The 11,622-nt window shown below is 34.1% G+C and overlaps 1 protein-coding gene and 2 long non-coding RNA genes across 3 annotated transcripts; 2 read left to right on the plus strand and 1 right to left on the minus strand.

Moving 5' to 3' along the window:
- The first annotated feature begins 369 nt into the window (after positions 1-369).
- Positions 370-2,258, plus strand: LOC147499691 (uncharacterized). The gene is made up of 4 exons (XR_015194506.1): positions 370-755; positions 1,429-1,578; positions 1,668-1,753; positions 2,037-2,258. It is a non-coding gene; the product is annotated as an uncharacterized LOC147499691 (long non-coding RNA).
- A 4,892-nt stretch (positions 2,259-7,150) lies between these two features.
- Positions 7,151-7,826, plus strand: LOC147499692 (uncharacterized). Its single transcript, XM_086563519.1, has 2 exons — positions 7,151-7,641; positions 7,727-7,826. Exons 1-2 carry the CDS (start codon positions 7,151-7,153, stop codon positions 7,824-7,826), a joined length of 591 nt encoding a protein of 196 aa, XP_086419645.1.
- Positions 7,827-10,648: 2,822 nt separating this feature from the next.
- On the minus strand, positions 10,649-11,530 carry LOC147499693 (uncharacterized). The gene is made up of 3 exons (XR_015194507.1): positions 11,418-11,530; positions 11,206-11,309; positions 10,649-10,855 (listed from the first exon to the last, which is right to left on the minus strand). It is a non-coding gene; the product is annotated as an uncharacterized LOC147499693 (long non-coding RNA).
- Positions 11,531-11,622: the final 92 nt, after the last annotated feature.

Consider the following 11,622-nt stretch of genomic DNA (forward strand, 5'->3'; position numbering starts at 1 on the left):
CCTTGGATCTATCAGAACTTGGTAGGTGAAATAAAGTTGTACCGTAATAGTTTCTCTAGTATTGAATTTACTCATGTATTTCGAGAAACTAATAGGGTAGCTGACCCATTTAGCAGCCTTAGAACATTACTAGTATTGAATTTACTCATGTATTTCGAGAAACTAATAGGGTAGCTGACCCATTTAGCAGCCTTAGAACAAGGTAATGGTGTAGCATATTTTATACCTCCACTGAGTTTGCAACTCATGTGTATGGTGGTGGAGGACAAGAACAAGATATATTTGAGAATCTAATGTAGGTAGGGGTCTGCCTAACCTAAACTTGGTTCAATTTTTTTTTTTTCAGGAAGTCAATGAAAAAAATAACATTAGTGCTGAAAGAAAAAGCATGCATTTTCATAGATTTTGTTTTCCGCGCTTCTATCTTCCCTCTACATATTCAACTTCGATGCTTCTTTCTTTCAACTCAAAGCACTCTTTCATTATCTTCATCAAAGCTCTCTTTCTATCTCTGACTCTCTGTTCTCAATTATTGTACGTGTTTTATTTCTTTCAAGCAAAGTCAAGAAGATAGTAATCATGAGGTCGTTATAGTGCTTTTGATGCGGTTTGCATAGAATACTTGGGTCAGAAGGTTTGCTTCGCTTCATGTCCCTCTAATTTTCTAATTTTTGTTCTACTAACATCAAGAAATAAGAGGTCGAGAACATGGGACCAGAGCACAGGAGACTAGTGCTTCAACACCATCAATACAGGTTAGTAAGCCTCAGAAGAACCAGCATACACCACCAAGATTTGCAGAAGAGCTAGATCTAACTAAGACAAACTTTAAATTGTGATGTAGTGTGACTAGATCATATTCTTTTTTTGATTTTGACAGATACGAAGTATCTATGATGCATGAGCATGGAACAGTATTAGATAGTTCTAATTATCTTATATATAATGCCGAAACTTGCCTTATCAATTAGTTTCCGTATTCCCGGTTTTAATCCAAAGTTTTTAATGCCGAGACTAGGGTACAGAAAGTTAAACAGCCACTTTCTTTTTGCTCTTCACACAAAGGGTAAAATTGTAAACACGCTTTGCCCTATACATCACTTAAATTACAACCGAGAAAAACTAAACAGACGTACCCTTTCCTTCGCTCCTTAAATCACAACGGAAAAAAATAACTGAAACAAATTATCTTCAATGCTTTTTCATCATCATCCCAACTCTCCTCATCATCCGAAACTCACTCACCACAAAAATTCTAATTCATTGTTTTTTTTTTTTTTCTTTTTTCTTTTTGTTTTAAAATTATCGATCTCTCTTCATTTTCATTTAGTCAAAGTCCTGATGTTAGAAGTACTTTGTTTTTGCTTCTTTTCAATTACTGCTTCCTCTGCACTTTCATTTTTACGCTTTAATTTTTGTGTTTTACAGAACTGAAGTGTCTCGCATGGACGACGCGGAACCAGGCTTAGAAGAAGAGGTCCTGAAAATGACCAACAAAGACGAAGGCATTCTATTAATCGTAGAAATTACTATCAAAAGCAATCAATCAACAACACTTATCTTCTAACGTTAATGAAGGTTTGGTTTTAACTTAATCCGTGTTTAAAACTTTATTCTTTGCCTCCGTCTAACTTATTCTTATTTTTAACACTTTTTTAAAATATCAGAATCCCATCAACAGCATGTTCCTAAGAACACATGCCTGCGACTAACAACTCATTGCGAATTGCTAGAAACATAAACACGAATTTAGGTGACATCTTCATCTATTTTTTTGATTTTATAATAATTTTTGTTGTTTATGTTTCTCAAATTGCCGCTTTTAGTTATTTTACGTCGTTTGCTCCAATTGCTAAATTCAAACACAGTAATAAATAGTTTTTTTTTTTTTTTTTTTTTTTTTTCAGTATAGTAGAAGTTTCTACATTTTCTTTACATTTCTTTAAAGTTTTAACTAATTTGAGAATGTTATATTACTCAGAGGAACTTTTCAATACCTTCTGCGCTTATCTCTTTACTCGATCTACACTTTTCAGGGAGATCCAGCGCGCATACAATGTCAACAACTCTTCTATCTTCAAGACTGTCTAGGATAAGTAATGGGCTTTATAGATGTGCAAGAGGTTTTGTTTTTTATCAAAACTTCGAGCCTTACATGTTGCCCGAACCTACAATTTGTCACTATTGTGGAGCTAAACAATTCATTCACGAGACATTTGAGATATGTTGTGTGATAAATACCCAAAATTGTAATATAAACCCCATATAGACATAAAATTTTGGTTAAATATGTGTTTAATAAATATAAATTAATTATATTTTCATGCTTTTATAAGTTTTGGCATTCAAACGACAAAATACAAACAAAACCTACATTTTAGTACATAATACGGTCGAATAAAGCTGGTCTTGAAATCTTTCATCTCAACTGTTTAAAGCTCACAGATGCCAAAATAAAGCTCATGGACTCAACGGGCCAGAACAACTCAATAGTGCCACAACGCCAACCAAATTCTAGAGCTCATATGTTCTTATTCTGCAAGTGACCTGCCCAGAAGATCAGTGCAACATGCTCTATCAAATGCCAGATTTTGCAAAAAGTCAACTTTCGAGTCTCACTGGTAAAATCTATGGGTCCCACCACAGGAATGGCCCCCGCCATGGAAAAAGTCATTAAACAAGTCAAAAGAACAGACTTAAGCCCTGAGCCAGCCAAAAGAGTTATTTTCGGGTCGAAACTTGGTCAAACAAACCTAAAACAGCTCGAGAATCAGGAGAAAGTTCAAATGGCGACATCTTCCATCTCCAAACTCTGATTGAAGCATATGACCTGTCAAAATGATAAGCGCAGAAAAATCTATACAACGGTATATTGCTTCTACAAAATGGACATATGGTTTGAAATCAGAGATAAAGCCAAGCACGTCACTATTCATCAAAGACAACGTAGATATTTTAAATTTTTTATTATTTAACATTTTGTAAAGTCAAAAGATGAATAGTTCCAAATAGTGTCAAATAGTGATTACTATTCCTTAAAGTCAAAAAGTTGAATAGTGATCAAATCTTAGTCGTTGGATCAGATTTATAAGATTCGATCACGACCGTCCATTCAACTATAAATAGAATGGTCTAGTTTTAGTTTTTCTCATGGAATGGTTAGTATTCCATTAGTAGGAGTAGAGTTAGATTTACTGCTTTCTAGTGTAATTTTACTGCTTTCAGTTTTCAATTTCATTTTACTACTTTCTTATTTCAAATTCTGTTTTCAATCTCTAAATCAATTAGGTAATAGAAAAATCTCAAAATGCTTTCAAAATCAATTCAAACTTTCTCTCCTCCACTTTCTCACTAAATCACGTGATCGAATTAATAGTTTATATTTATAAATAAATATTTGCAATTTTATTGAAATGTGAATGAAATGACAAACCCAATCGCTGTTTCACAGATAATATCAAATGGCGCCGCTGCCATCCTAAAGACGCAAGGTCCATACGTTACAAGCTAGAATAGCTCCAAGGGGAACCCCCCACTCGCTCCTACCCTTCCATATCTTTTATTTTTCGTTTTTAGGTTGTTTTCATTTTTATTTTCTTCACGTTTCGCTACTGATCCGTCTCTTGGATATTTTTTATGCTGACAGGTACCACAAACTCAGACCTGGGACAGAAGTTTCACCAATATCTAAGACTACTGGGAAAACTTTAAACGTTTATGAACTTTTTGGCTCGCGTGCGCTAGCTCAATTTCAGGCTATTTGGGTCACGTGCACTGGCAGTTTGTTCCGGTTTTCAGTGATTTTGCAACAACATAACCTCCTATATATTCTGTACAAATCCAGTATTGATTTGAGTCCAGGCCATCTTTATTGTATTCGTCCAGTACCTTCTGGAGTTCGACACGCTCACGTGGGGAACGACGATTTCGGTTCTAAGGAGGAATTGCGGGACGCTTGCATATTCCAATTTTTATTATAATTTTGCATTATATTGATTCACATGTGTTTATTTATTATGAAGTAGGTAATGGACTATTATTTGCATATTAGGTTAGAAATATGTATGAATCATGTGAATACGCCTGTTAATATGTATATATACATTAAGATGCAATTCATAATCAATCAAAATATATATATATATAGGGGAGGGATCAATATACCATAGTTTTCATACCATGGTTTATACCATGGCCCACAACTTCATCCACAAGATGAACTAGAACCTAATTTTTTGTGGATATGTCCAACAAACCTTGAATATCACTTCCACAAAATTTTAGCTCATTTGATGATGTTTAACAATGTCAAACGATGATTGCAAAATTGAAAAATTGGGGCCGTTAAAAAAATTTAAAGTTGTCAACAATTTTTAATTAGGTTAGAGATTTCTAAATGAGCCGAATTTTTGTGGAAAATCTATCCATAGTTAGGAGATCATATCCACAAAATATTAGCTTTTAACTCATCTTATAAAGGGGCGTAGTATAAACCATGGTATAAAAAACCATGGTAAACGGATCTCTCCCATATATATATATATATATATATATATATATTTGATTGATTATGAATTGCATTTTAAAAGTAGGTACTTAAGATAATAACTAACGGAGTAAACCTCACAAGATATCCCACGAGATTTAGTCAATCCTAAAACTAAAAAAGCCCACTCGTATCTCTCTTTCTCTCTTTCCCTCCCTATTTTCTCTCTCCCATTTCGTGACTTTCTTCCCTTCCATCTTTTCTCCCTCACGGTTCTCCCTCGTTTCTCTCTCTTCCAAAAAAAAAAAAAAAAAAAAAAAAAAAAAAAAAACATTCATCTCTCTCCATTACTTTTTCTAAGAGAAAGTTTTTTTTAATGTTTAAAGGTATGAGTTACTACTTATGCCTCATTAACAATATTCTAATATTATATTGAAGTGGCACTAGAATATTTTGCCTATAGTCTATCTCAAAAAATAAATGAAAATCCGATGGAATGTAGTGTTTTTCTATTTGTTGTATGACTTGTTTTAGTTTAACATTTTGTTGGTTTTAACTATTTTGTTTTGAGGTTTGGAGTTGAAGTGTTTGTGTTGTGGATAGATAGGGGGGGGGGGGCGCATGACACTATAAAGTTTGGCATTAGTCTAATTTGGAGTTTGATCCATTTATTTGTTCTTAGCAAGTACGTGGTTTTGACATTGAAACCTTTACTAACAAAAGACAAACTTTAGTATTTGTTACCGCTGGAATTAATTAAGTTTTGTAGTTTGGTAATTTTATAGTTATTAGTAGGTACTATGCTAAAAGAAACAATTAATTATTACTACATAGTGTTTTTTGGTAATAAGTTTAATTTATTCTTTTGTTAGGTTATAGTGATGGAGAATCCGGAACTCGATGCAGAGAGTGGGAGCTTAGGTGCTAAAAATTGTGAGATCTATACTCCTCAAGAATCAAATGACATGAAGCCAAAAGTAGGTCAAGAATTTGAATCATTGGATGACGTTTACAACTTTTACAATGCATATGCAAAAATAGCTGGATTTAGTATACGTAGTTGGACTCAACAGAAGAAGGATGGTGTAACAGTAAGAATGGAATATGTTTGTTATAAACAAGGAAAAAGTTTACTAGTAGTGGATGTTGGGAAAAAAAGGCGTCGGGGTAATATAAAAGAAGATTGTAAAGCAAAAGTAGCAGTGACGAAGACAAAATCCGGTGCATTTGTAGTTAGTATGTTTGTTGAGGGGCATACTCACTCGTTGTCAACTCCGAGTAGAGTACACTTTCTGAGATCTCATCGTGGCTTTTCTAATTCCCAAAAATGTTTAACGCGACAACTTAGCATGGTTAATATACCATAACATCAACAATTCAGCTTGCTTGGAGTGCAGTTAGGTGGGATAGAAAACATTGGCTTTATACAGAAGGATTTATATAACCAGAAAAGGAACAAGCGTAATGAGATGAAGGGCCACGATGGAGATATGTTTCACGAGTATTTAAAATTGGAACAAGGAAAGAATCCTTCTTTCACTTTTAAGATTGAGGCAGATGCTGAATAAAGAATTACTCGTTGTTTTTGGACAGATACAACCTTTAGGCGAGCATACAAGTTTTTTGGAGATGTGGTTATTTTTTATACTACCTATAAGACCAATCAATATGGATGGATTTTCGCACCATTATTTGGGGTTAATAATCATTGCCAGACTATTTGATTTGCTTGCACTTTTTTATGTGATGAGACCGCAGTTGTCGTTTTGTTGGTTATTCGACCAATTTTTAGAAACTATGCCGAGCGACGCGCCGAAGATGATTATAACATATCAGGATCCAGCAATGACAAAAGCCATTTCTCAAGTTCTTTCAACTACTTATCACAAGTATTGTAATTTTTTCTTTTCTTTTCTTTTCTTTTTATTTCTTTTGGCATACTAAAGATTTGGGCACTCTGTCACAAGTACTGCAATTGGCACATATTAACGAAATTTTCTGAGAGATTAGATATAGTTAAGTATACTCAGTACTACAGTGAGTTCTCAAGTTGCATATGGAGATGTGAGACGAAGGACGAATTTGACTCCAAATGGAATGATCTTGTTGAAAGGAGTGGTTTACATGAAAACAAATGGCTACAGTCAATGTATGATATCCGTTCACAATGGGTGCATGTATATGTGAATCATATTTTCTCTGCTGGTATGTCAAGTAGCCAATGAGCGGAAAGTGCTCATTCATTCTACAAGAGGTATGTTTCCAAGGAAAATTCTTTAGTAAATTTTATGATTCAATTTGGTAGGGAATTATGCACCAACGCCATGAAGAATTAATGGTTGATAACAAAGATATGATTGAGAAGCCTAAATTGAAAATGCCCCATAATTGTTTGGTACATAAGGCTGATGTTTATACACTTGAGTTGTTTTTTAAATTTCAAGATGAGTTATGGGAGAGCTTGAACTATAGATTTGAGCTTCTTAGTGACGATGACAGTTGTGTTTATAAAGTTGAAAGGAAAATCTTGGGGAAGAAAGTGGTGGAAAAGTATAGAGTGCGGGAAGTTTGTTATAAAAAAATTTTGATTTGGCTTCATGCAGTTGCAAAATGTTTGAAAGTGTGGGGGTTCTTTGTAGACACGTTTTGGCATATTTTAACAAGATGCATGATTTTGATAAATTGCCGGAACAATACATTTTAAAGAGATGGTGTAAAACTGCAAAATCAGAGACAATCATTAATGATTGTGGAATGGAGATAAAAGATAATAAATTATACCTTTTAAAGAGGAATGAACTGATTAAAATGTCTACAGTTGTAGTTGATGAAGCTCTTAGAAGTAAAGAAGCAATTAAAGTGTATAAAGATGTTTTATGTAGTGCACTTGAAGAGATTAAGAAGTTAGTTGATTGTGGCACAAGTGTAGCAGCAACACGCGATAAAAGTAATTTTCTTAGAAATAAGAGTTCTAATCTGGAAAATAATTATACGGAACCGAGTCAAGCAAGGTCAAAAGGTTGTGGAAAAAGGCTTAAGAGGGGAAAAGAGAAAGCACTCAGAAAGGGAAAGCAATGTAAAGGCAGGCGGTGCAATGGATGTAATAAGGTTGGAGTATCTCATGACAAAAGGAATTGTCCAATGCTTAATAATGGGTAAGAAATGTCAATTTAGTATTTCTTCATTTTTAATCCTAAAAGTGCATTTCACATATTCTTTGTTATGTTAATTGTCTTGCAGTGAACAAGCTTCACAAATTTCTTCATGTGACGAGGAGGATGAAACTAATATAAATTCTAATAGTGATGATGATTCTTATTCTGCCTTGAGTACGCACTGATTTTTTGTATTGTTTTTTACTTTTTAGTATTGTATTACTTTTATCCTCATCGCTATTGAATTTTTGCTTGATATTAGGTGATTGAACTTTGCATTGATTTGCATTGACATGCATAAAGTACATGGTAGTTGGTGGTGCGTGGATAGTAGTTCTCATGCTTAAATCCCAAAGTCGGACAAGTGTTGTTTTGGTTGGCAGTGATGACAAGTGTTGCAGTTCTAATAGCTTTGAACGTTGGTGGTTCAAATTTATTCAATCCTTGAGAAGTACAACAGTACAACGAGAATTTAGCTTGGAGGATTTGATTCTGTTTCTGCTAGGAAGTGTTCTTGTGCGCTTGGGCCATGCTGATGGTCATACTTTATGTAGATTTAGCTTTTCTGAAATACATGAAACTATTTCTGATTGAATTCTTGATCTAATATAGATTTTCGAAAGAGATGCAAAAATGCGTTCATCTTCCTCTGACGTAATTGGCAGAAAGGGATTTCATATTTTTTTCCCTTAGCTCTGCAACTGGAACATATACTACAGGTTGTTTGTTCAGACTAGGTTTATCTATTACATCATTATTCACGTTATCTATAGTCAACAACACTGTCTTCATCTTTTCAATTTTCTCCTTGAAACGACAAATCCTCTCTATCTCAACAATGTATGGCAGCTCCTTGTTATCCGAACATGTTTGATTGACCTTTTTCTTTTGCAGGACCACTTTTCTTTTTAAACTGCCTATTTGCTTCTTCGAGCTCACTATTTTGCTTAACCACGGAGTAACTTGTAATGCATCATTTCAACAACATAGTAGGGACTGGCTATTAGAATTAGATATAAAAGGTTTCTGCTGCAGGAAACAGACAAATGTTCCACCCAAAAACAATAAAACATCAACAATATAGGATCTTGGTGGATTCGAACCACCATATCTTTGGATAACCCCGAAGTGCTCTACCATTTGAGCTAAAGATCCAATCCTTGTGAATGTGTTTATCGGTACTTTATAAAACCAGTTTACTCCCTCACGCCAATAATTACCATTAGAAACCCAACAACCAAAGGTAAAACCAAATTCAACTTCAGCTTCACTACATCATGCCCATTGACATACCCATCACTCCTGATATTGAAATTCAAGACGCCATATGCCGCAAAAGAAAAAAATTTAACTACAAAATAAAATTACTAACAACAAAATTTGCTACGAGAAATAAGTTTCAAAAATACGAAATCCAGCAATATGAGTAAGACTCTCAGGAATTACACCATTCAAGTTGTTTGCAGAAAAATCCAGCCTAGTTAGGTTAGGTTAGATAGCTTAGATATCGAGTCTGGTATGCTACCTGAAAGGCGATTCTCATTCAATAACAGAGACGTTCGCATTGTACACTGCAAGATTTCTTCTGGGATTTGTCCTGAAAATTATTGTTCCCAAGATCAAGCTCCTTCAAATGGGAAAGCCTTGAAAGATCAACTGGTAGCCCACCAGTTAACCAATTCGATCTAAGCTCAAGTACTTCAAGATTAGAACAATTACCAAGCTCAGTTGGAATCGTGCCAGAAACACGATTATCAGATAAAGACAGTACCAATAACCCCTGCAGAAAACCATAAGTTGCTGGAATCTCACCGGAGAAAGCATTGGACGTTAAGTTCAGATACCATAAACTTGATAAACTACTAAACCCTTCAGGTACATCACCAGATAGCATATTCTGTTCTAATGAAATAAACTGCAAATTAGGCAAACCAGAAGTTTAGTTGGAACCTCACTAGAATTTTTTTGATGGCTCAAATCCAACGTTGTGAAACTCAATAAATTCCCAATGGTGGCTGGAATTCTTCCTGAAAACCAACACTTACTCATATTAAGAAATTTCAAAGTCCTCAAATCCCCAAAAGACAGTGCACCAAAAAATTTATTACCACTGAGAATCAAACTACTCAAGTGGGAGAGAGAGCAACGATAGTTTTTTTTCTTTTTCATTTTATTTTTATGTTCCTTTTGTTGAGAGAGAGAGAGAGTGTTACGGGAGATAAAAAAAAGTGGGAGAGAAAGTTGGAGAGAGAAAATAAGAGACAGATACCGAGTGGGGTTTTTTCAGTTTTAGGATTGACTAAATCTCGTGGGATACCTTGTGAGGTTTACTCCGTTAGTTATTATCTTAAGTACCTCCTTTTAAGAGAGGGACTAACTATATATACTAGACTCATGCACGTGCTTCGCACGTTTTAGGTGAAATCACAAAACTACAATATTTTTCTCTCTCAAAACATAGGTGAGTCTCTGATATGACGGTTCTTATTGGAATTTATAAATTTGCCCCATAATATACGTTATTTACACGTCTACCACAGACAAATTACCTTTCTGCCCACAAAAAAACAAATATGAAATTCGTAAAATTACCATTTTGCCACTACCAAAAGTCAACAAAATAATAAAATTTTTCGAAATTAAGCAATTGCCACCGTGAAATCACAAAATAACGATTCTGCCACTGTACACAAAACAATGGATTTGTGTCTGTCACAGGGGCCGAAATGTCATTTCCAACTCTTAAAAAGTATTTTTGGACACTTGTCAATCATTGGTGGTCTTTTTTGACAAAAAATAATAAAATATTAAACAAAATTACTTATTTACCCCTGTGACGTACGTGAAAACACTATTCATTATACCCCATATTTTTCTATATAGTAAGATATATTATATTATTATATTTTTCCAGTAAAATATACTCCATAATAACCTGTAATTCAATTCCTAACCTGTAAACTTATTTCACCAATAAAACAGCTATAAAATTCTCAAAAATAAAATTAGAACATCAACAGTAACTTCAACCCATATATTTTCAAACCATTCGAAAATATTTATTCCTTACATCAATTTATCATTTATCCAATATCACTGAAAAATGCTAGATACATTTATTTGATAGCACATTCAACCAAACTAAAAATATTCTAATCAACTCCATCATCAACAAATTAAGCATTATCCATCGATCGATCGAACGTTGTCAAACCTAAGAAACAAATAAAGTAAAGAAACATTATTAGTAAATTTGCTACCAAAAGCTCAAGCCACTGACCAAAAACAGACTATTTTATATAGGCATGAGGATAACAATGTGATGGGATCTAGTTCTCACAACGGAAGAAAAAATAAATGAAAATACCTACAATGCAAATGGGCTGTGGTTCAAGATATACACTACTATATATATATATATATAGTACATGGTTGTCAGAGAGCTGAAAACAAAAAAGACCCACAAATGCAAGGGTCATAGCACAAATCTTTACTAAAGCCATTCCATACCTCAAAGCAAATCAAAGAAAAACAAAATACTATTTTCGTAATACATACGCATACCTTTGGCTTGGCGAGATAAATCGTTCGATAAAGTCAACAAACTCCATACGAATTTCAATAAGCTTAGCGGTGGTATAGGTGATAGTGTTGGCCAGCTCCATTAGCTACACGAGTACGTCAAGTCAACAAAGAATTTAGTATGATCTACGCTTTCAAGAAAGAATTACATAGATATTTTAGAATATATATATTAAAAAGAAAGACTTGTTAACCTTTGTCTTAATTGATTAACTAGGATCCATCATAAAGTGTCTCATGAACCGCAAGACATAATATCCACATACGTATCCTCATGGTTGAATTGGGCACTACACGAAAACATAAACAAATTGTCAAAACACATTCAATACACTAAGTAAATCTTTCACATTCAAGTACTGTATATTTACCTTGACATAGTCCCACTCTGGTTCCACA

This window comes from Coptis chinensis, chromosome 5 (assembly GCF_015680905.1).
Source record: "Coptis chinensis isolate HL-2020 chromosome 5, ASM1568090v1, whole genome shotgun sequence".
Classification (NCBI taxonomy): domain Eukaryota; kingdom Viridiplantae; phylum Streptophyta; class Magnoliopsida; order Ranunculales; family Ranunculaceae; genus Coptis; species Coptis chinensis.

Coding starts and splice junctions, on each gene's coding strand:
- LOC147499692 (XM_086563519.1), top strand. CDS start 7,151: ATGCATGATTTTGATAAATTGCCGGAACAATACATTTTAAAGAGATGG. Junction 7,642..7,726: donor TGTCCAATGCTTAATAATGG/GTAAGAAATGTC, acceptor ATTGTCTTGCAG/TGAACAAGCTTCACAAATTT.